The sequence below is a fragment of the Candoia aspera genome, chromosome 8 (assembly GCF_035149785.1).
Source record: "Candoia aspera isolate rCanAsp1 chromosome 8, rCanAsp1.hap2, whole genome shotgun sequence".
In the NCBI taxonomy this organism is placed as follows: Eukaryota; Metazoa; Chordata; class Lepidosauria; order Squamata; family Boidae; genus Candoia; species Candoia aspera.
The window spans coordinates 48,696,382-48,722,435 of NC_086160.1; the positions used below are offsets into that span (position 1 = coordinate 48,696,382).

A 26,054-nucleotide genomic window follows, 5' to 3' on the forward strand; every position below is an offset into this window, starting at 1 on the left:
CTTAAAGGCATAACTGAACTTAAATCAGATGACATACACTTAATTTTTTATGTTGACAAAGAATCAGTATAAATAATAAACTTTATGGATCTAAGCTCACAGATGTCCTTAAAATTATATGTTAGGGACAGTATAAATCTTTCTAATACTGAGAAGTAATAAATAAACATGAATCTTAAAAATAACTTCTTTCTGATATTGGGAATTTCTGACTTTAAAATGAAATATAAAGAAAATATAGTACAGAATAAGTTGGCTGATTTTTTTTGCAGGGGGGATGTTCAAAGTGATTATTATTTTGTTTGTTTAGTTAGTCATTTCTGAATTTCCAGAAAATACAAGCATTATTAAAGAAGAATCAGGGTAGGCTTTGCAGTGTAGTGAAAAACATTTGGAAAAGGGAGGCTAGAATTTACTTGTCCCAATCTTAACTTGGCAGTTATTAGCCGATCCATTTACTGGCAGCATCTGGACTGGAAATATTTTGCACAATACACAGCATCATCCACCTCAAAGGTGGTAAGAGAGAGAGAGAGGGAGAATGGTGATGATGTTTCTACCCTTGTAGAATTCTTCCAATTGAAGTATGCATTCTATATAGCTGACCCTTCATACACTCCTTCACCATACAGTACAACAAAATAGCATCAAGTACCTAAATTTCTAACGCACATACTGATAATGTTATATCTAGAGCACATTTGATTATCCCATCATGCAATTAAAAACATTTATTTCTATTATATGTACTGGCATTTATTTCTTATCTCCTGACAACTAAAATAATATGCAACTATAAATCAGTGAATAAATGAAACATTTAATAACTGTAGAAAAGTTGGCATAACCACATAGGAAGTAAATTATTTTCTGCTGATTTCAGAGTAGTCTCTCTTAAAAATGGCAAATTGAGTCTCAGTCTCAATCCACTTTTATGAGTGAATTTTTTTAAAAGCAATTCTTCTGGCTCCTGAAATTTGATTAAGACTTCACACCCATCCAGCTAAAAACTTGCCACTGGCCAGTTTGCATAATCAGCTTGGCAAGAGATGAGAAAAATTCATGATCATTCCAATAATTTGTCTTGATCACCAGGAAACAAGAACGTAATCACTACCCACATTTTTTGTTCAAATTATAAGAACTTATTATTTCATCAGATAGGAACTTTATTTTGGTTAGAACCATGTGCTGCAAAATGCTTTTAAAGTGCTGGACACTGTCTCAGTATAAATTGTCATACTATAAAAATAATGAGCACAAAAGAAACAGAGGCAGTACTTTCCTCCATAGAAACAATAAATATTAATCAACTTATTTATACCCCATCTTTTTGTTCTGATGAGCATTCAAAGCAAATAAAATTTGAAACAAAATTTTAACAAGTTAAAAATATAGATTAGAATCAGCAATAAAATACCATCCAACAATTGAGATAGTTAAGATAATAATTTTTAAAAGGGAATCTGGAAAGGGAATCTGGAAATTACAGGCTAAGTAGTATAATTGTTCTGGAAACAGTAGCAAGCATTATTTTAAAAAAATTATCAAGAATCTGGAAGAACAAGCCTTTCTGGAGAAGGATTAGCATGGCTTCTGCAAAAGTAAATTAATTTTTTAGAATTATTTGACAAAGCAATAATAATGGAGATCTGGTTCATATAGTAGACACTTGGTAGACATGAGGCAGGTAGCACATTCAAAAACAACCAACTTTACTTGGGCATAAGCTTTTGTAAGCAGCACCTTTCCATAATAAAGTTGAATAGTCTTGAAGAAGCTAACAGACTGTGTCTATTTTGTTGCACAGACTTAAAGATTTTCCCCCCTATCTCCAGTATGGTAGACACTTGGTATCAAAATGTTTTCCAAAAAGTTCTTTTAATCAATGTGATGAGCCATCTTACAGATCAATAACTGATTAAAGACTAGAAAGGCAGAAAAAATGAAAAGAACATAATACAGATGGTTTAGAAAACCATTTAAAACCAGTTCTTTGAACTTGTTTAAACATTATCTGAAATTAGGTATGATCCATGAATTCATTGGTGATACCAATTTTTTATACTGGGAAAAATGAAAAAGAATTGTACAGAGCTCCAAAACAATCTTTATGAATTAGGGAAGAGAAACATTTTGAATGTGATCCAGTATACTTTTAAAGTGATATAACTTGAGGAAAGAGATTTGAGAGTCATGATGGAGAGCTAAAAAACAACTTGCAATCTACATATGAAAGCTCTGAAAAAAGTAAGGAAACGTAGATTATATGAAAACTTCAGTTGGTTGCAGTGATGATGGGGGAAATGAATTAATGGCAAATATGTTTTGTATAGTTTAGAACAGGATATGGGCAGCTGTTTTGTGAACAAGTTCCAAATTTGTTTTGTTCTATTTTGCCTGCTTAGTGCTGCTATGGCAAAGTCGTAGTACTACAATGTCATCAGAGGGGCAAGCCTGGGATTTTCAGCTGCCCCCCCTTTTGCCATGATTAAAGCACTATCAGGGTGTGCTTTAGATGTTTCAGTCATGCTTTCACACATTTCTCAACTTTATTTTTATTCAAAACACTTTATTTTTTATTCCAAAAGCTTCTTTAGTTTTTACTCAAAAACCTGATTTTTTCTTTCAACAAAACTATTCATAAAGTTCATTTTACATATTTGAATTGAAAGAACACCTTTTAATCACTTTCTCAAAGTGAATGCAATCCACTCTGCTGCTGATACGCTTCATAACATTTTTGTAGAGAATCTGGAATTCTAGGGGTCACAATAACCATAGCTTGTTGAAAATGCTCCTTCATAATGCATTTGGCCTCAATATCTTCTTGAAGTGCAAGAAGGGCAGCTTCTCTACAAACTGCAGTTATCTGAAAAAGAAAAACACTGATTACTTTTTTAAAAGGAATGTTTTTGGAATAACTTTCAGAGAACTAAAGGCTGGAAGGTCACAAAATGCAACAGAAGGCCACATTTTTGGCCTAGTTTTCTTGAACATCAGCCGAAAGAGTCTAGCTGCACCAACGTTCAACAAATAATTAAAATGGTAATGCACACTGCTATCAGAGCACCATACACCATCACTTTCAGGTATCCAAAATATACATACGGCAGGTACTCAGTTAAAAAGCTGAGCAGCAAACAATCCTGTAAGTGTTCAAGAAATGAGTGACAAATGAAACTATCCCAGGCTGTAATAGTGACTTCCTTACTTAAAATCCACCTGTGTAACACTCTCACATACACTCCAAAGTAATATAATTCAAAGAAGAAAAATATGGAAATAAGGCTAGACAGACTCTTAAAGCTGACTTTTTAAAAAGTTTCTGGACTTCAGGCAGCAGAATCAGCCTCATGTTAGTTTCCTGCCGAAGGTACATTATTACTGCAGTGAAAAGCACTGGTGGAATGAGGGACCATTATTTCAGCGCAGGACAGAAAACAGTGATTGATACTGACTGCACCCTTATGTGCGTAAAAGAAAGCACCAGCTGAAATGCATTTGTGTCAGCCATTCAATGTATGTTCCTTGTTTGTTCACTTGCTGAAAGGAGTTACGCTGCTTATGCTGGACTAATGGCTGCCAAAATCATTTAGGAGCTTTCTAGGGGATTTAGCATGTGTTTAGTAAAGGCTTCTGAGAAGGGAGAAAAAAGCCAGTGCACCAATTTAGATGTCTTTGTCAAGTTACTACAATATTGCTGTTAGTTCTGATCAGTGCTCTGCTGCTGTGCATTTTAATTCTTTACAGCCCACTGAAGATCACTGAGGGAAGGCGGGAGAAAAATTGCACACAGCTATCTTGTAGTTACCATTTTGTCAGCTAGTGGAGGGAAGCACTGACACCTTAATTCATATTTCTGAAAACAAATACAATTTCTTTAAAAAAAACCCTTGTTTTCCAGTATATTTTCCTAATAGCTGACTGTGAAATCCCTCAGTGAGCCCATTCTGCCCAAGAACCCTCTCTCTCAGGTGCATGGCATGAAAATAAAAAATGGTAGCCTAATTCAGACTTTAAATTAAAACAAATCTTATTGTTGAAGACATTAATTAAATACAAACAAAATGGATTACTACAGACCCAATTCGAAATCAGATTTGTGAACCTCTGCTGAAAATCCCTTCTGTGGTAATTTCCAACTAATTCGCAACACATTGTACGGCATGGCAGAAAGGGCTTAAATACATTTGCAAATATCAAGACAGCATTCCAAACCAGGGGGGCAAAGTAATGCAGCAGGAAGGATTAACGTTTACCTATCTCAGTTTAAATTTAGTCATATCCTGCATGTAATCACACATAATTAAAGAGTGAAATATTTTTCCTATATGCTCGAATCCTTAACCATATAAATCCAGGTCTACTGATAATACCTGTATCACAAGTGATTGCTGTGTACTCTGTCCTTGAAATGAACACGATAGTTTGTAAATTGTGTGTGCGTGTGTGTGTACATACATATATATATACACACACACACACACACACACACACACACACTATATATATATATATATATTTGGTAGTGAGTTTCTAATATTTTAAGTCCATTGGAGTTGGGAAGCTAATAAATCCAAATAAATAAATAAACAAACAAACAAATAAATAAATACTGTGTATCATACATGGGTTATCATCTAATCTATGGGAGTAGTTTTGGGTTATTTGACTGAACTGTGTATCAGTCTAATCATGTATAAAAATATTTCTTATGTATAAATATTTTGCTCAATAACAGGGAACTTGAAAATACATGACATAATCTATATATCTTAAAGGAAAGTGTGCCTCTCTAGATCGGGCCCCTTATTATGAAGCTCTATCCTTTTGTTGCCATGCTGAACTCTGCTGCTAGACCTATAAAGCATAACCCAAGTATTTTCAGCCAACCCTTTGTAGTGAAAAAAACTCAAGATTTTTTTTTACAAAATTGTTTTAAATTACAAACTGAAAATTAAAGAAATTAAAGAAAATAAGAAAACTTATTCTGGATTCTCAGGCATACTTTGTGATTCTTCCTTCAACCACAGATATTCTACTCAGATATAGAATATGTAGACTTTTTTGCCCGAAGCCAAATTGTCATTAGAACTACGCAGAGGTGTCAGAACACCAATGAAGAATTGTCTATTTATTCTACTTAGTCCTAGAGGACCTCCTACTTGTTTTGACCTCAGATTCATTTTAACTATAGATTCCAAAATTAATATTTATAGAGAGGATTTGGCATCAGTCAGTTGTAGTATCGCAGATGAAAACCCTCTCAGATATAGCCTATTTTATTCCATAAACCACAGGCTTATACACTGACAGCTAATTTGATAAATCAGATAAAACAAATGGCCAATTCACATGGTCCGAGTCAGGTCCTTTGTGATTTTCAGCAGTTACTTTCTTCCAAAGAGCTGAAAGTCTCTTTCAGCTTCTTTGTATCTGAAGTACTAGGAAAAAGCTTTAAAGAACCTTGAGAAAGAAAGGGAAAGAAATGAACTTCTGTGTTAACATCTTAGGTATTTTTGTTTTAAGTAGCTTCGTTAATGCATCGTCTGCCAAGAACACCTGTTAACCATTGAATTCAGTCAGGCTGCATCTGGGGCTGAGTGTGTGTGCAGGAACTGGCAGCCTGCTAGGCTGGTCTTTTACATTGTGCTTCCTTTTTCCTTTCCCTTCCTTTCAAATTTATCCCCTCCCCCCTGTAGATGGTTACAAGAGACTATGTGAGAAAGAGATTAGGAACCTGGAGCAGATTGGCATCCTGTGGTGGATAGTGAATAGTGCAAACCATGGAGCTTTCCTGGATGACAACTACCTGCCAGGGTATGCGCTAGCTTGTGGTATGCACCCTCCTAGGCACTTCTAAAAGCAGGATTAGGGAGTGGGAACGCCAACTTTCCCACTCAGCATGTAGGACTTTGAAAAGCTTCCAAAATGAAGCCCTTTTAAAAAAGAAAAAAGAAAACCCCAAGAGTCAAATCTTTTAAAAAGTATTTACTCCTTTTCCCTAACTTTCTGGTGCACAACTCCTACTAAACCGGCCATAGGTGCCTGTTTAACTCATAAATAAACCCAACTCACAAAGACCAAAAGGTAACCTTGCATAAAAATATTAAGGCCACCAAAGAACAGTAACGGTAATTTATGTCTCATTCAGTACCTGATTAAAAAAAAACTATGAGTAACTATGGAAAAAGACCAACTGTAGCTTACATTTTATTATATATTTATTTTTTCCGTTTTTAAATGCTCTGCATATATGAATCTTGAACAGATTCTAGTAGTCTTATGTTTGATTCACAAATTACTTTTCCTACCCTTCAGGAGTGAGCATATAAATGAAAACCATAGTAAGTTAACATTTTCAAAGCAGCAGTAAAAGCATAACTAAGGATCAATAGCCGATTGTTTTTTAGGAGTAATACATTTATCTCCAAAGAGAAATGAATAGAAAGAAAAAAAAATGCTGGGGGGAGGGAAGAGAGAGAAAAAGGTTATTTCACCCTTCCTGAGTGTTTTTTTTTCCTTATCCCCCCCCCCCACGCTAAGAATCTGTTTATGAAATTTCCCATTAAGAAAAGGTGTTCATTTATCAAAACCATTTATTGTCCTCAGATTATGTCTAAACTGTAGGAAGAAAATTTTTATACATAGTATCATAATTCTTGTCTTATACATAGTTATCATTATAATGCTGAAAACAAACAATATTTACCAAAACAGTACACCGTTCTGTCTACAGTGGACACTGTAATTTACATTGAAAACTGCCTAGAGCCATTTGGAAGTGAATGGCTTATATATGAGTAATTTTTTTTAAGTCACTGCATAAGAAAGAATATGGTTCCTCCCCCACGCCCCACCCCATGGGCTATCCTGCTTACTTTTACAGAGACTAGTCAGTTAGTTTCTATCCTCTACAAGGGGGTAAGCCTTATAGGACTGGGAGCTTATAGGACTGGGAGCTTATAGGACTGGGACTCCATGTTCCTTGACAGATTAAAAACAAGAAATTGCTTGCTCTGATTATTTAGGCAGACAAAACAAGAACTAAGATTTTACAGTTGCAGGTAATGCCTCTTCTTACCCTAAGCAACATAAAGGTGCTGAAAGGAAGCACTTCATATTCCTTAACTGAAAATAAGAATCAGAATTCAGAATCCAGCACATTAAATTATCTCTCTCTCTCCATCCATCCATATAATAAATTTATAGAGCCACCTATCTACTCAAGGAACTCTGGGCAGCAAACAGAAATAAAACATAACAATCTATGCATATCCAATTTAAAAAATCTGGGTTGAGGCCCTTAAAAATTACATTATCTACGTATCAAACAAAATCACACCCCTGTCGTCACTCCATCGACATCCCAACCCCATAACTTTCCAAAAGGTTAATAGGGTCAGGCCAGGAAGGAGGCTGTTCCACAAGTCAGGTGTACTTAGAGACAGCATGCCTCCTGGCTTCCACCAGATGACACTGCTTCATTAATGGGACCAAGAACATGCACACCCTGCCAAATCTAGTGGATAGGCAGAACTATCTGGAATAAGCAGAGTAAGTAAGTATTGGCTTCATGGCAAGTAAGCTGGCCTCATGGCATCTTGAATTGCCCCTTGCGAGCCAGTGCAATTCACATAGCACTGGTGTTATGTAGGTGTCTTGTTATGAGTCCAATACTGCATGTATCACTGCATTTTGGACCAGCTAGACCTTCCAAATGCTCTTTAAGGTCAGCACCAGGTAGAGAACATTGCAATAGTCTAATTGGGAGGTGACTAAGGCATGAGTGGCCATAAACAGTTCTTCCCTATCTAGGAATGGGTACAACTAGCACAAAAAATACATCTAGAACATCACTGGAGAAAGACAAATAGTAAGGCTAACCAAGCACAGGTAAGAGTCTTTATTATGACTTACTTTGTGGCAGTAAGAGTGATAAAGCAAGCTTACTTCTCCAGTCTCATTGGGTCCACAGATGGTGGCCAGAGGCCCTGTTATGGGTAACCAAGTCCCTTCTGAGGAAGCTCTTGCAGGGCTGCTGTGAGGACTATTCTAGGCATCTGTGAGATACAGTCACTTGGCTTTGCTCTGAGTTGGACACCAGCTGGGCAGATCCTACATAAATGACTGAAGTAAGGTCCTATGTAAGTGACCAAAGTGTGTCCTAGCTTGGTTATCTGGGAAGAGTTTGAGCCCATCAGCCCTGAAGTAGTTAAAGCCCTCACTGTTGTTAGCTGTCACCTGTGTTCTGGACTCATGTCCTTCCTTGTTGGTTAAGGCATGTAATTGAGTCCGAACAGTGATTAATGCCTTTTTGCAGGAATGCTTTGAAGGAAGTGGTGGTGTGCCCCCTTTCAAAAGGCCATCTTTGGACCTGACAGTGTTAGACAACTTTTGTCTAATCTCCAAAACTCCCTTTCCATGGAGGTTGTTGAAAGGGTGGTAGGCACTCAGCTGCAGCAGGCCCTGGATGAAGCAGATTATCTGGACCTTTTTCAGTCAGGTTTCAAGCCAGGTTATAGTACTGAGATAGCATTGGTTGCACTTGTACAGATGACCTGAGGGTATCTGCCAGTCCCACCAGATTAAATAGGGGAAGTTGCACTCCAGATTCCTTCCCTTAAATGTTGTCGTCTGACAGCACCTAGGAGGTATGACTTCTCCATAGCTGCCCCTGCCCTGTGGAACAGCCCGGCCTTCCTCCTGAGATCCAGAGAACCCCCACCCTTTTAGCATACCAGAAGGCCATGAAAATCTGGGTCTTCCCCTAGGCATTGGAATCAGGTGCAAATGAATTTAAAGCTTTCCTTCATGATTGCTGCAAAGGAACCCTTTCTGAATATGACCTTGATCTGGCATTCAGGCTAACTTGTTTTCTTGACTTTGAATGAAACAATTTACTTTGCAATTTAAAATGTCCTCTTTTTTTCAGCTCAATAAAACATATTTGGTCTGTCATGATTAGATCAGTGGGAATGCAAAGTTACAACAAAGTTTGAATAATATAAACATAAACTAACATAGGGAAACAATAAATATTATTATGACAAAACTGAACTCCTATTTGAAATTATGAAAAGTAATGAATTCCTAAAATATCAACATTTAATTTCGAAGGATCTCAGAAATGTAACTTGATTTATAGATACTGAAGTTATCAACAAAAATCTTAACAATTTGTATCCTTGAACTACAACTGGGAAGGCTTTGATCCAAAGAAATACTGCAGTATGAATACGTTTGTATAGTCAAATACATTTACACACGGGCTTTATAAGATATTTTTACAAATATGTTGTTGGTAAATATTAGCATTCAAATATTCACACAATTCTTTACCTTGTTATGTATTTGCATAGCCACACAGTGAAGAAGAAAAGGACAAACCACGTGCCCAGAATTAACACATGGATCATGCACTGAGAGGCAATTATTTAATGGATTATTCCACATTTGTCTGTTTTTTGCACAGACACACAAATATTTTGGAAAGATTATGTTCATTCTCAATCCTCTAACAAACTCAATTTTCCTTTCTTCTGACTATATCTTTTACTAGACACGCTACTTTTTGAAGCAATATATTAAATGTAAACTTCATTTTAACACTTGTAACTAAATTTCAAAATACTATCATTTTCAAAACATACTGATTTGATATAGATTCCATTATTCTGGAAAAGACACAACAAGAGTATACCTTTAATAAAATAATCTTTTAACAAGTTTGCTTATGCTAGAACAAACTTTTAAACAACACTCTGAACTAAATGCTTGTTTCAAGTATAAGGTGAAAACTAGCACACGTATAAACATGTATCATACACATAGAGAAACACCACATATACTGTATATATACATGAGGTTAAGCTATACCTATGGACACTGTCCTTACATTTATATGTTTTGGAGAAAATCTCTTCTAATTAGGATCTTTACTCTCATAAACCTATCTTAAGATACAATATCAGATATTGTAAAATCAGGTGATGCCTAGATAGCAGCAAAGAGATATAGAAAGCTCTAATTAAAAAAGAGTGGATGCAGGTTTGGTGAAAAATACCTGGCTTTCTTTTGAGAGGTTACAGTATCTAATGAATGGACCGAGATAAATTGGGATTTACTGTTAAAATAAGTGAAGGAACTAGTATGAACAATGGTGTTGCTACTCTTGCCGGCCCAATTATTGAAAAAACGTGTAAGACCATTTGGAAAAACAACTGCAAATTTTCAAGGTGGTATGAAGTGTAGTGATGGGGACTTTAAAGATTAATGTGTATCTTGGACTTCTGAACAGTGGATGTTAATAAATTCACAGCAATGAAAATGAAAATGAAAATGAAATTAGTCTCTTCCACAGAGATACTAATAAAAAAGGAGCTCTAGAGGGGTGGATGTTCCTAAAAAGTTAACAGTAAATAACACAATGGCAAAAAATTTCAATAAGGTAACAAAGTGGCAGAGAACCCAACGTGGCTACCCGAAAAACTTGGTAAAGATCTGGAAAAAAAAAGACAATTGAAAAAAGATACAGTATGTCACCTGTTGTTGTTGTTTATTCGTTTAGTCGCTTCCGACTCTTCGTGACTTCATGGACCAGCCCACGCCAGAGCTTCCTGTCGGTCGTCAACACCCCCAGCTCCCCCAGGGACGAGTCCGTCACCTCTAGAATATCATCCATCCATCTTGCCCTTGGTCGGCCCCTCTTCCTTTTGCCTTCCACTCTCCCTAGCATCAGCATCTTCTCCAGGGTGTCCTGTCTTCTCATTATGTGGCCAAAGTATTTCAGTTTTGCCTTTAATATCATTCCCTCAAGTGAGCAGTCTGGCTTGATTTCCTGGAGGATGGACTGGTTGGATCTTCTTGCAGTCCAAGGCACTCTCAGAATTTTCCTCCAACACCACAGTTCAAAAGCATCGATCTTCCTTCGCTCAGCCTTCCTTATGGTCCAGCTCTCGCAGCCATATGTTACTACAGGGAACACCATTGCTTTAACTATGCGGGCCTTTGTTGTCAGTGTGATGTCTCTGCTCTTAACTATTTTATCGAGATTTGTCATTGCTCTTCTTCCAAGGATTAAGCGTCTTCTGATTTCCTGACTGCAGTCAGCATCTGCAGTAATCTTTGCGCCTAGGAATACAAAGTCTTTCACTGCTTCTACATTTTCTCCCTCTATTTGCCAGTTATCAATCAAGCTGGTTGCCATAATCTCGGTTTTTTTGAGGTTTAGCTGCAAACCAGCTTTTGCACTTTCTTCTTTCACCTTCATCATAAGGCTCCTCAGTTCCTCTTCACTTTCAGCCATCAAAGTGGTATCATCTGCATATCTGAGATTGTTAATGTTTCTTCCAGAGATTTTAACTCCAGCCTTGGATTCCTCAAGGCCAGCTTGTCGCATGATGTGTTCTGCATACAAGTTGAATAGGTAGGGTGAGAGTATACAGCCCTGCCGTACTCCTTTCCCAATCTTAAACCAGTCTGTTGTTCCGTGGTCTGTTCTTACTGTTGCTACTTGGTCGTTATACAGATTCTTCAGGAGGCATACAAGATGACTTGGTATCCCCATACCACTAAGGACTTGCCACAATTTGTTATGGTCCACACAGTCAAAGGCTTTAGAATAGTCAATAAAACAGAAATAGATGTTTTTCTGAAACTCCCTGGCTTTTTCCATTATCCAGCGGATATTGGCAATTTGGTCCCTAGTTCCTCTGCCTTTTCTAAACCCAGCTTGTACATCTGGCAATTCTCGCTCCATGAACTGCTGAAGTCTACCTTGCAGGATCTTGAGCATTACCTTACTGGCATGTGAAATGAGTGCCACTGTTCGATAGTTTGAACATTCTTTAGTGTTTCCCTTTTTTGGTATGGGGATATAAGTTGATTTTTTCCAGTCTGATGGCCATTCTTGTGTTTTCCAAATTTGCTGGCATATAGCATGCATTACCTTGACAGCATCATCTTGCAAGATTTTGAACAGTTCAGCTGGGATGCCGTCGTCTCCTGTTGCCTTGTTATTAGCAATGCTTCTTAAGGCCCACTCAACCTCACTCTTCAGGATGTCTGGCTCTAGCTCACCGACCACACTGTCAAAGCTATCCCCGATATTGTTATCCTTCCTATACAGGTCTTCCGTATATTCTTGCCACCTTTTCTTGATCTCTTCTTCTTCTGTTAGGTCCTTGCCATCTTTGTTTTTGATCATACCCATTTTTGCCTGGAATTTACCTCCAATGTTTCTAATTTTCTGGAAGAGGTCTCTTGTCCTTCCTATTCTATTGTCTTCTTCCACTTCTGCGCATTGCTTGTTTAAAAATAATTCCTTATCTCTTCTGGCTAACCTCTGGAATTTTGCATTTAATTGGGCATATCTCCCCCTATCACTGTTGCCTTTTGCTTTCCTTCTTTCTTGGGCTACTTCTAGTGTCTCAGCAGACAGCCATTTTGCCTTCTTGGTTTTCTCTTTCTTTGGGATGTATTTTGTTGCCGCCTCCTGAACAATGCTGCCAACTTCTGTCCAGAGTTCTTCCGGGACCCTATCTACTAAGTCCAGTCCCTTAAATCTATTCTTCACCTCCACTGCATATTCCTTAGGAATATTAGTGAGCTCATATCTAGCTGATCTGTGGGTCTTCCCTAATCTCTTTAGTCTGATCCTAAATTGTGCAAGAAGTAGTTCGTGATCTGAACTACAGTCAGCTCCAGGCCTTGTTTTTACCGACTGTACAGATGTCCGCCACCTTTGGCTGCAAAGGATGTAATCAATCTGATTTCGGTGTTGTCCATCTGGTGAAGTCCATGTATAAAGCCGTCTCTTAGGTTGTTGGAAGAGAGTGTTTGTTATGCAGAGTGAATTGTCTTGGCAAAATTCTATCAGCCTGCGTCCTGCTTCGTTTTGTTCTCCCAGGCCATACTTACCTGTAATTCGAGGTGTCATTTGACTGCCCACCTTAGCATTCCAGTCTCCTGTGATGAAAATAACATCTCTTTTAGGCGTGTTGTCCAGTAGGTGCTGCAGATCCTCATAGAACTGCTCTACTTCAGCTTCTTCAGCATTTGTGGTTGGGGCGTATATTTGGATCACTGTGATGTTAGATGGCTTGCCCTGAATTCGAATTGAGATCATTCTGTCGTTTTTTGGGTTGTATCCGAGCACTGCTTTAGCCACTTTACTATTAATTATGAAGGCTACTCCATTTCTTCTGTGGTCCTCTTGTCCGCAGTAGTAGATCTGGTGGTCATTTGATGTGAAGTGGCCCATTCCAGTCCATTTCAGTTCACTGACGCCCAAAATGTCTATCTTTAATCTTGACATCTCACCAATAACCACATCCAATTTGCCCTGGCTCATAGATCTTACATTCCAGGTTCCGATGGTGTGTTGATCCTTAGAACATCGGATTCGCCGTTCACCACCAGCACCGTCGGCCGCTAGCCGTCCTTTCGGCTTTGAGCTAGCTGCGTCATCACGTCTGGGGCTAGTTGAGCTCATCCTCTGTTCCTCCCCAGTAGCATTTTGACCATCTTCCGACCTGGGGGTCTCATCTTCCGATGGTATACCGACATATCTCTGGTTGTACTGATCCATTTAGTTTTCACGGCAAGAATACTGAGGTGGGTTGCCATTACCTTCCCCAGGGATCGCATTTAGTCTGACCTCTCTGTCATGACCTTCCCGTCTTGGGTGGCCCTTCACGGTTTAGCTCATGGCATCATTGAGGTGCTCAAGCTCCAGCACCACGACAAGGTAACGATCCTTTGCTGAAGAGTATGTCACCTAGTTACAGCAAATACAGATAGTCTGGAATTTTAAAGGTAGGGATTCTAGGTTTGGGCTGCAAAAATTCTGACAGCCATTCAAAATTCCTTCAGCCCTGAAGGATGAAACATATACAAGGAGCAACAGACTGCTTCCAAGATCTGGTGAATTATAAGGAAAGGTGGGTGTTTTATCCATCTTACGCATAAACATAATGATTTGCTGTTCACGGTTTCAAAAGTCATAACTGACAAAGATGAATAAATGCTACTGAACATGACACTCATAATGCACACTTGTCTTTATCATAGCTCTAATATTAGCAAGTGCATATTTGCTTCTGCTGTCAAATGTTATCAGTGTTGTTCTGACATTCAAGGAACACATGTTCTATACAGATCGTAACTGGTAGGAAACAACTCCAGATTATCTTCTTAACACCAATAAGGTAACTTAATTCACTATGGATATCAACAGGGTAGATGAAAATACTCAAGGATAGATCATCTGCAAATGCTCAGGGATAGCTGAGATAGCTGGGTTCTGGCAAACTTTAGGTTCTGTCTTCAAATCAGAAGCAGACAGGATGTGGAAGGTCTCAGAATGCTTTGTATTATTAAATATTTGAGGAATGAGACATGCAAACCTGTGCTATTTTATCTATAAGTGTCAAGCACAGTAAAATGAAAAAAATAGAATCCAATCAATAGACTGAACTTGATTTGAAAAGACAGGTGGCTAAAACAGCACAATAAATTACAACATTGCAAAATAACACATCTATTTTACCAAAGAAGGTACAGTAATAGAGGCTATCATATCACTGATTTACTTCGTCTAGAATTATGACATTCTCAAAAACATACTGTAAGTATGACTGACTATGAGTAAAATCAGAAAATACATCCTCCTGCTGCCAAGAGTATATCGGGGGCCCTCATTATTTGTGGGGGTTCTGCTCTGTCAGGTATGTATGTATAAGCACATATAGAAAGGTATATTTTTGCACACATATTTACTGCAGGCAGGGAAATCTCCAGGATTAGTTTCAGCTGGAAGTGACAACACAGCTTTACAAGGTGGAGTATCACATAGGATCTTTGTATGTTTATCATTTGTTCCATGTATTCTTTCTTTTGAGAGGGGATCATTGTAAATTCAGAGTAATTTTCCTTTCTTTCCTTATACCAATTCTTTTTTCTTTTAAAAATTCTTACTGCCTGAATATTGTCAATTTTCTGGATACAGTAATTTCTAGCATTCAGTCTGAAATACTTAACCTGTCAGGCTCAGAATTCAATTAATTAAGTTATCATTAATTCAATTAAGCTTTAAAATCACTTGAGAATTTCAGTGTTATTAAATCATGGTTAGCTTTTAGCTGGTAGAATGAAAATGTGTTTTGTTGCAGCTTTCCCCCACATTTTGTTCCTGGGTTCAAACTTTGCATGAAGAGTACAACTGAGAAATTTCCTTTATACATAAGATGCTCTAGGAGTTTTTTTGGCTGAAAAGCAGAATAAAGGTGCTTTAACTAAATAAGTAACCAACTCTAAACAAAGCAGATACAACCCAGAGTTAGTTTTGTAAAAAAAACAAGTAATCATGCCTTGTCTGGCAAATATTTTCTCCAGACAATATTTTCTTAATCATATATATTTATGGATTGTTAAGAAGTCTAGGCAGTTTATAAAGCAAAATTCCCTCTTTGGGGAATTCCCCCTTTTGGGGAAGGTGGGCCCAGTGACCCACCTACAGGGCCGTGCAGAAGAGTTTTCTGAGCATCTGCAGGATAAAATCGCTTGGATCCGTTCCAAGTTGGACTCCAAGCACGAAGCAGGGTTGGTGGAGATGCCGAGGGAACGTTCTTGTCCTGTTATCTAGGAACAGTTTGATCCTGTTGGACCCGAGGAAGTGGAGAGGATCCTCCACATTGTGCCACCACTTGTCAATTAGATCCTTGTCCCTCCTGGCTGGTGAAGGCAGCTCAGGAGGTGACATGTGGCTGGGTCCAAGCAATGGTAAATACATCCTTGAGAGAGGGGGTGTTTCTGGCTGCCCTTAAGGAGGCGCTAGTGCACCCCCTCCTCAAGAAGCCATCACTGGACCGAACTATGCTGGACAATTTTCGTCCAGTCTCCCACCTCCCCTTTTTGGGAAAGGTGGTTGAGAAGGTGGTGCCATTACAACTCCAGAGGATTCTGGATGAAACAGATTATGTTGACACCCTTCAGTCAGGTTTCAGGCCAGGATATGGGACAGAAACTGCACTGGTCACACTTATGGAAGATCTCTGGTGGGAGCGGGATGGAGGCAGTGCATCCATCCTTGCTGTCCTTGACCTCTCAGCGGCTTTTGATACCATCGACCATGGTATCCTTTTGGGGTGGCTCAGGGAGTTGGGGGTGGGCAGCATAGTTTTGCGCTGGTTCACCTCCTTCCTCCAGGGCCAGTCCCAATTGGTGGTGATAGGGAGCGAGAGATCCAACCCTCAACCCCTACTCTGTGGGGTGCCGCAGGATTCAGTTCTCTCCCCTCTCTTATTCAACATCTACATGAAACTACTGGGTGAGATCATCCGTCACCATGGGATGAGGTATCATCAGTATGCTGATGATACTCAGTTATACATCTCCATCCCAGGTGAAGTAAGTGATGCGGTGACTGCCCTTTCTCAGTGCCTGGGGGCTGTGGCGGTCTGGATGAGGAACAACAGGCTTCAGCTGAACCCTAGTAAGATGAGTGGCTGTGGGTTGACGGCTCCTCTGTATCTGGGAAATTGTCATCCTTAGTTCTGGATGGGGTTGCACTGCCCCAGACAGACCCAGTGCATAACTTGGCGGTCCTTCTGTACTCACGGCTCCTGCTCAAAGAGCAGGTGGCAGTCGTGGACAGAAGGGCCTTTGCGCAACTTTGTGTTGTGCGCCAGTTACGCCCGTTCCTGGAGTGAGAGGCCCTCTGAACAGTCACTCGTGTCCTCGTCATCTCCCATATAGGCTATTGCAATGTGCTCTACATGGGGCTACCCTTGAAGAGTATTCGGAAGCTTCAGCTGGTCCAGAATGCAGCCATGCGGGCTATCCTTGGTGCCCCTAGATCAGCACATATAACACACTTACTGCACAAGCTGCATCAGGTGCCAGTTTGCTTCTGGGTCCAATTCAAGGTGTTGGTTATTATCTTTAAAGCCTTACATGGCATGGATCCAGGTTACCTTAGGGACCGTCTCATCCCCATGACACCAACCCGCCCCACCCGATCATGCAGAGAGGGCATGTTACGGACCCCATCTGTAAGAGAATTTCATCTGGTGGGATCCAGGAAGCGGGTCTTCTCTGCAGTGGCCCCTCCCCTTTGGAATATCTTGTCTGCGGAGGTGAGGCAGGCCCCTTCACTCCTGACCTTCTGGAAGGCTCTGAAGACCTGGTTCTGTCATCTCACTTGGGGCTGGTAGGTGGGTAGTCATTCTTGGGGGTGGCTTGCACCTTAGCACCCCTCCCACCAGATTGGAATTTTTATTGCCACTTGGATTCTATATTTATTTATATTGTATTTTTATATTTGTAACTTGTTTTTACTTTTTAGGGGATTTTAATGTTTACTGTTATAGTATTAACTTTATTGTAAACCGCCCAGAGTCCCTCTTTTGGGGGAGATGGGCGATAACAAAATTTGAATACACAAATAAATAAATAAATAAATAAATAAATAAATAAATAAATAATAAAATGGAACTTTCATAAAACAAGTCCATATCATGTGAATAAGTGTTCACTGATCTATTTTACATGTCTATTATAATGAAGTTGTTAATCAGCTTTTTCTAAACATTGTTTGGGGAGTCCAGTAAACATTAAAAATAGTATTACATTGAGGTTAAGGTCACAAGAAAAAGATGCAACACTTTTTAAGGCCCATTTCCATTGATTCACTAAGACAGGATTCTAGTAAATAATTAATGTCCACCATAACAACAGCCTTTAATTGTTCGTAAAAAATATTATACATTTAAGAATATCTCAAGCACATTCCAACATTAATAAAAATTCAGTATTAGTTTTAGATACTGCTAATGCAACTGGATCATACTGCAAAATCAGAATATGTTTTAATTGAATATATTATCATTTCACAATTTTAGGCAACCCAAATTCCTCCTGAAATAATTCAGATGGTTTGAATATGTTACTGGCAATAAACAGATCTAAAGTATGTATATCCCAGTTGCCAAAATTTTCAAAAGGAAAAAAAAATGGTTCACTCACAATTTTAAACTGGTATTATCCAAAATGTAAGTCTGGGCTGTTGGCTTTCTCCTGTCCTCAAGATGTTATCCTTCCCTTTATATGTTTTTTTTTATTTTATACCACACAATGGAAGTTCTTATAGTTATAACATTAATATTAAACATAGGTTACCTGTAAATTTTGGTGACATAGTAATTTTGCAATCAATCAATCAATTGATAAATATATGTTATATTTATTTTATTTTTATAAGAGTTATTTATATTGTAATTTATGTGTTTTAATTCTGATTGTAAACTGCCCAGAGTCCCCTTTTCGCGGGAGATGGGCAGTGACGGAAAATTGGAATATAAATAAATAAATAAATCTTTATTCAGTCATAGACCAGCAAATAAAACAAAATCACAATTAATTAGGATAAAATGAGAAACACATAAAATTCTAAAATACCTAAGAAAAATTAGAGGAGATGCTATAACGTATTTTGCAAACTAAGTAACAGTACTTGGCTGTGGTCAACGAAATAAAATCAGATTGATCATATAATAACAATGTAAGGTAAAACGAGTCAGAACAACCAGGATGTTTAGTGAAGAATGGGGATAGTAATTCCTGTAGTAATTTTGCATTTCACATTATTTTTATCTTTAGTTATTATCTCACAGTTTTAGCCAAATTGCATAAATTTCTACTGTACTCACTTTTGCCATCATCATCATCATCATCATCCATATTTTTTATAAATAGCTCAAGATGGCAAACATACCTAATACTCCTGTCTCCTATTTTCCCCACAACAACAACCCTATGAGATGGGTTGAGCTGAGAGAGAATGACTGGCCCATATTATTTTTAATAGTTATGTTATGCCAGTCAATGACCAAAATAAAGATATCATGTTTCTCCCCCAGTTAATCAGCAAAAAATTCATCTAAATTCCATAAAAATGGAAGTGAAAAAAAACGGCTAGTGAGAAAGCTGAAAACCAGGAAAGTTGAAGCCCCCATGATTATATGATAATTGTAGGTTAGGTAAAGAAAATCAAAAGGTTTGTTCTCTCCATAAAGATACTTCTTAGCATCTGTTTGAAATTATTTAAAGGAATTAAGATAGAAATACTCTAATTAAATATATCAGTCTTGAAGTAATGTTTGAAGCACACAAAGGGAATTAAGTTAATGTTTAGCACTCATAAAAACTTTATATACTGTAATTCTCAGGTATCTTGTCTTACATTAGTTACTCTAAAATTCCTTAACTTTTTTTCACCAGATTTTCTTGTTAAATTTTTTTATTTATCTTTTCCCATGAACTATAAGTAATATTACAATGAATTCTGTAGGTCTTAAAGTTAATCCAATCTACCAATACATTTGCAGAATGTATAATTTTAATTTAAAAAAATATTCAAATTATTGTAATAATTGACAGCATTACTGAATTATGATCTGAAATAGCAATAGTGCCAATATTACAATTACTGATAGACTCAACTAAAGATCAAGATACTAAAAAGTGATTTGGTTAAAAACAACTTTGATATGGAACAGAAGAGAAAAGATATTTCTGTTGTAAAGGATTTAAAAGTCATCATAGATCAATCAAGTTAAACTGTGACATAAAAGCTTGCAATTTTCCATCATGAGATTTAAATCTAGGTGAGGTAATATTTCTGATCTAATAAAGAATCTAGAACCTAATTAATAGTCCCAGCCATAATTATCTAATCCACAGCCAAAATAAAAGGACATTTAAAATATCTATGGAAAATATTTGGAATATCTTTGTAGAACCACAGTAATTACGTTACCAATATTATAAAAAAAAAAATCTCTCTGGAACAATTGTTTCATGTTCCATGTTCCACCAGAAATTCTGAGCAGTTTTTACTACATTGAAATTTCTACAGCTGTTGCATCTCTTGAATTTCTACTGATATAAGCTTGACCAACCCATGCCCAGAATAAAATGTCCTTCTCTTGTGAATGAATATGACTTTTTATTTAAAAAAAAACAATTAGGTTCAAAATTACTCAATTTGGTAGCTATCTGCTTTCTTCTAAAGGGTCTCTTAAGTTCTTGTACATGTCACAGAGATAATAACCATATTGAAAATATTTGGAATATCTTTGTAGAACCACAATAATTACTAAGTTACCAATATTATAAAAAAAAATCTCTCTGGAACAATTGTTTCATGTTCCACCAGAAATTCTGAGCAGTTTTTTGTAACATTCAAAAAGTTACATTTATCTTTTTAACTGAGTTATAACAGGTCTAGGAAAAAAATAAGAATATATATTTTTGGATAAGATAAATTTTTAAAAAGTTGTTTATTTGTTCAGTCGCTTCCGACTCTTCATGACTTCATGACCAGCCATTTCATCTTTTTTTCTATTTTACTTTTTTTCTTATATTTACTTTTTTAAATATAAAAAATAAACTTTTTTAAAAAGTAAATATAAGAAAAAAAGTAAAATAGAAAATTTTTTTGAAACATATAATAAAGTAACCCCTCCCCCCAAAAAAAACCAGGAAAAAAGCAAAAACAATATAAAGGAAATGCTAAAGAAAAACAACAACTAGTATTTCTGAATGGATCATACTTAAATCATATTACATAAACTCTCCTCCAGAAATGTTTCTATGGATTATGTTGTTATGATTTTATGTTGTTTTACCAATCAAATATACAGACATTTAATCCAATCAATGCCATACTGAAACAGTATGTGTGTTATTTATTTTACAGAAAAATTCATTTGGTTTAATTTAGAATTAAAATTTGTGCTGTTAAATATCTGTCAAAGATTATCCTCTTAATTGTATCATCTTATCTAAAAGTAAAACATATACCTGATTCTCAAAGGTAAGATTGCTGTAGGTTTTGTAAATTGCAGATTGATAGACCTGCAATTTACAGAACTGATTGGCTCAGCTGATGACTTTGGCCATCATGACACCATCAAAAACTTTAGTAATACACAGTGAAATGCAAATGAAGAGCTATGAGATTCAAAACACATCCACCTAGTCAGTAACAACCTTGAATACATTCAACATTAATTAAAATCTTTCTGGATGCCCTGTATTTCATAGTCTCCAGATTTTTACTTCTATCTTTGTTGTATTTAAGTATGACATCACCTGACATCAATTCCAATTAACTGGCACAGAACTAGAAATGCAAGTAGGGCAGCACAATGTGTTCCTCACTAGGATTTTTAGTTTGGAATAAACATCCTACCAAAATATGCCTTCAGGTAGTTATAATTTAAATATACTTAATGCCAAGTAAATTTTTTTTTAAAAAAGTAAAACTCCGTAGAATCTGGATGTCGGTATCCCTGTAACACTTTTTTAATGGGTAAAATCTTCTATGGGAAGTGACTGATAAGAATTCTGATGTCCTCCACTTATTAAGTTAGACCGCAGAAACAGAAGCAACGGAGCTGTCATTTCAGCAACTTTGAATTAAGTAGCTAATAGCTATTTTCACCTACATTCAAATCAAACTTAAAGAAAAATATGAAAAATAAAAATTGTTATTTTTCTTTTCAAAGAATGCAAGAACCCATATACTATTAAATGATTCCTACTCTTTTAGTTGTGCTGAGTGGTAGTATGAACCAATCACCTTCTTCCCAATCTTTGTAAGAATAATGATTTTGTTGCTTTTCTGGGCATTCTCATTTGGTTTTGATTCTGCTTCTTTCCCTTTCTCTAGCTGGCTACAATCTCAAGCAAGTAAAAGTTCTGCAAGCAAAAAGGTTACCTAAACTTTAATCAGATTTGTATGGTGCAGGATACCACACACTAATATGTCATTCTAACATATTCTAAGCCACCAACAATTTAAGATGGGGGTAGACATCAAATTGGGGTAGACATCAAGTTTTAACTGAGCGCTAAGACATGCAGTTGTAAACTACCCAATCAGTACCTTTTAAAGTTAAGAAGAAACACTGATGGAATCAGACTGAACTTATTTGCTACATAAGTATGCTACTACTGAAACTGATATTTAAGGTTATTTTAGAAAAATATGCAACTAATCATTATCATCTGCCATAAATAGGCAGTAAATACATCTATAGTACATTTCTAAAAACTGCAACTTACAGTGATAACTCAAACAATGGCTTTATAACAACTATTGGCTGTAAACTGATCAATAAAATTTTAACACTATTAGTTTTATAAGCTTTTGGAGCACTATCAGTGACTCACTTTATAAACCAATAAATTTGTATACTCAATAGGTTACAGAAATGCTTCATGCAAAAAATACCTGACATTTCAGTATCTGATGTTTCAGCTAAGATTCCAATTCTGTGGTTGTTTATGATGATGATAATGATGATAACAATAATAATTACAACAATCTTCATCTATAAAATTGTAACCTAGGGAAAAAAGTCTACCCTATATAATTTGATTAAGATCAGAATTGTACAAGCCATGGTATTCTCTGTGATATCTATGGAAGTGAAAGTTGGACTTTGAAGAAGCAGTATAGGAAGAGCATTGACACTTTTGAACTTTGGTGTTCAAGAATACTCCCAAGAATACAGTGGACAGCCAAGATAACAAAGTGATCCATGAATTGGATCACTGAACAAATCAACCCAGTTCTCACTCAAGGCACAAATGACCACCCTCAAATTTTACCCTACTTCAGACACATTATGCAAAGACTTAGTTCTCTAGAGAAGGCTCTAATGCTAGGAAAGGTGGAAGAAAGAGAAAAGACAACCAGTAGTAAGGTGTATGGACTCAGTTACTATGGCGATGAATGCATTGTTGGAAGACCTAAAAGACCAAGTTATGGACAAACAGTCAAGGAGAAAAGTTATCTATGTAGTCCTAAGAGTCAATAATGACTTGATGGCACAAAATCAGTCAAAATTAATGTAATTTGATGGTGTATGTTTTATTGTAATATAATTTGATTAAGTAGGTACTAAAATGATTTGTAAAAACAAGTTGTTTAAAGCACATTTTTTAAAACCAACCTGAAGGGGAAAAAATCACAGTCCTCCAAAAGACGTTCTATTTTCTTCCAGAATTAAATTCCTAACTGCTTGTAAACAGCAACATGTTTTTCCTTTACTATGAACCACTGCCAAGAAGAGAACAGTAAAGAGGCATGACTCCAGGGAAGACTAGAAGGGGAAAGGGGATGGGAAGCACAGCTGGATGACAGAAAGCTACTTTCTTTCTTTTGTAGCTGGTAAGCGACAGTGGCTGCTGTGGTGCTAGAGATGCAATATCCTCGCTTATATGCTATGTTGAAGACATTTTTTACAACTTTATGTGAACAAATGGAGAGAAAATATGGATGATGAAATTAAATAAGTGAACACTTGTGAAAATCCACTAATGTGGTTGGTTTATTTTGTCTATTTTGTAGAACTTCTTTCTATCAGTTCCTTGACTGATAGGCAAGGACCTTATTAACTCATTGCTGTGGACCTAATTTCTCATTTCATAATAGCAAAGTGTCTCGCTATGGACAATGAAATAAAAATGGTGGATGCCATATACTTGTGTCAGTTTCTTATTTTATGGCAAATTGGGATTCTTTGGAAAAAGTGGAAGGGTACCAATACTTCTATCAGCATCTGTATATACTGATACATACATACACACCTCTCACAATACACCCCACACAAACTTTATATATGCATATACATACATTGACTTATTCCCATTAGTTGATACCTTTACATGGGATGGTGAATAAATATATATATTAATTTCTATTGCCTGTTCTCCTTGTTCTCCATACAACATTAAAAAATGCAGATGAGGCATATTAAAGAAGAAAGAAAGAAAGAAAGAAAGAAAGAAGATATAAAGTGTGTTTATGGAAATAAAGATTGTATGTGTGCACATCTGTTTATATGTCTATATTTATGCATGTCATCTGGACATGGAGCACATTGAGTTCATCAACCCTGTGGGGAAAGAAGTATAATATTTCCAAGAGATACTTAGACAAACTATTAGTGTACTATCATTGGCTATGAAGTGTACTTCACAGAAGACTATAAATTCAAAACAGGTTTCCAAGATGGCATGATTGCATCTACGTATGCATTTCAATGTCATCTTTGACTTCTGAGCATGTGAAATGTATTTGCATTAAGGGGACTGTTCAGGAGTCACTTCATAACTCAACAGTCAAAGCTAAAAAAGTCATGCCTTTTAAATCAAGCTGTAGAACTATTCACCTTGGTTACACTGTAAGGTGTCTTTCTGAAAACATTCTGTATATCATTTTTTAATGGATCCCCTTTCCTTCTTCTTTTGTCAAGCATACTGCTATAGTGTTAATAAAAACAAAGTAAGGAGATAGTCACTCCTTATTACACTGTTCATCAGAAGGCAGTTTTCCATCATAATAGCATGTTAAAATGTTTTTTTTCAGGATGAGTATTAGGTATGTACACTGCCTTGAATTATTTATAAAAATAATAAAGGCGGGATAGAAAATAAATAAATAAATAAATAAAATTTTAAAAGTTGTTTTAAAAGGAGAGATGCCTATAAATTTCAACCATACACTGTTATTTAATATGCACAGTGTTTTTAATTTTATGGTCATGTACATATACAGGCATTTGATCATGAATCTGCACTACAACAAAATGGCTTACTATTTTTAATTATCATGATTGTAATTGACAGATATGAATTCCACTTACAGACTTCGAAAAAACGAAACACTGTATCAATTAATAGGAAAAAGTTGATAAAATATTAATTCAGAAAACTTGCAGTCAGGAAAGCAAGCACTTCCAAATTTCTTTGAAGGTCTATTTGTATATAATAATTGTATCCATCCTAAAGAAAAAAGTAAAATAACTTGTGACAGCTTTACATCTCAAGCAAGTTTACCATTTAGCAGCAGCTTATTTATTTGTTTGTTTATTTAATTTTTATCCCACCTTTATTATTTTTATAAATAACTCAAGGCAGCGAACATACCTAATACTCCGTCCTCCTCCTATTTTCCCTGTGAGGTGAGGTGGACTGAGGGAGAGTGACTGGCCCAAGGTCACCCAGCCGGATTTCATGATACAACACCCCACAAGCTAGACAAGAACTTAAGATTTTTTTCTCCCCTAACACACTAGACTAAGGGAAAAAATCCTGGAAGAAGTAATGGCAAATGGCTTTACCTTTTAACAAAAACAGAATAGTAATCTTGAACCCACCCTGATACAAACTAAGTCCAGTGCCACCTTGTGATAAACTATATAATGACACGGTTGAAATGTTTGATTGATCAGACAAATCAGTCAATTAATCCTGAATTAAAAGACTTCCAAATTCAACTGGAGAGAGTAATGAATGTGTCTCAGGAAACATTTTGGGGTAATATACTCTTTCTGCCTTTTATGACTATAGCCTTTCCTTAATAGGAAGTTGTTTAAGGTTTCTGTTAAGTATTTACAAATACATCATCAGAACATTTAGTGTTTCATTTTCTCTTATCTTCATTTGTTTTGATAAGCATTCTTTTCTATTTCTCTCCTGGCTATAAATGCGATTGTTCTCATATTGAATTCTGCTGGCTACAATAATCTATTTAGTTTACTGGACTTAGCTTACTAGGTATTTTCCAAGTCAGGAGACATGATTCTTCCATATGCTAGACTGGAAATGTTGATTTGTCTTCCCATTAGTAATTCTGGTAGCTTACATCTAATATCTATCACAGTAATTTCAAATTGCACTTTGTGGATAATTCTCTCTCAGATTTCTTCTAGGCATGTACTCTGCCTTACCATTGGCTTGAAAACAGGCTAAGATTAACATGGAAAAAAATATGGCATATGTTCAGAATGCTTAAACTTCTGCCATAAATTGGTCACAATTTCAGCTGGTATGCCAAAATATTCAAAAATATTATTTAATTTTCAACAATAAAAATCAAGCAAGGAGAAAATCTCATATATCCTGACCATGTTTAAACAAAAAATACTATCAACATTTCAGTTTAAACAGATAATATACTAGTCTCTGTGAAAGGC

General features: G+C 36.5%; 1 protein-coding gene across 1 annotated transcript in view; it reads right to left on the reverse strand.

The window, feature by feature from the left end:
- Positions 1-964: 964 nt before the first annotated feature.
- AFG2A (AFG2 AAA ATPase homolog A) overlaps positions 965-26,054 on the reverse strand; it is a 158,531-nt gene continuing 133,441 nt past the window's right edge. Inside the window, exon 16 of the mRNA XM_063310822.1 lies at positions 965-2,872. Coding sequence (XP_063166892.1) covers positions 2,696-2,872 — 177 coding nt within the window. The 3' untranslated portion in view covers positions 965-2,695. The remainder of the gene's footprint in view (positions 2,873-26,054) is intronic.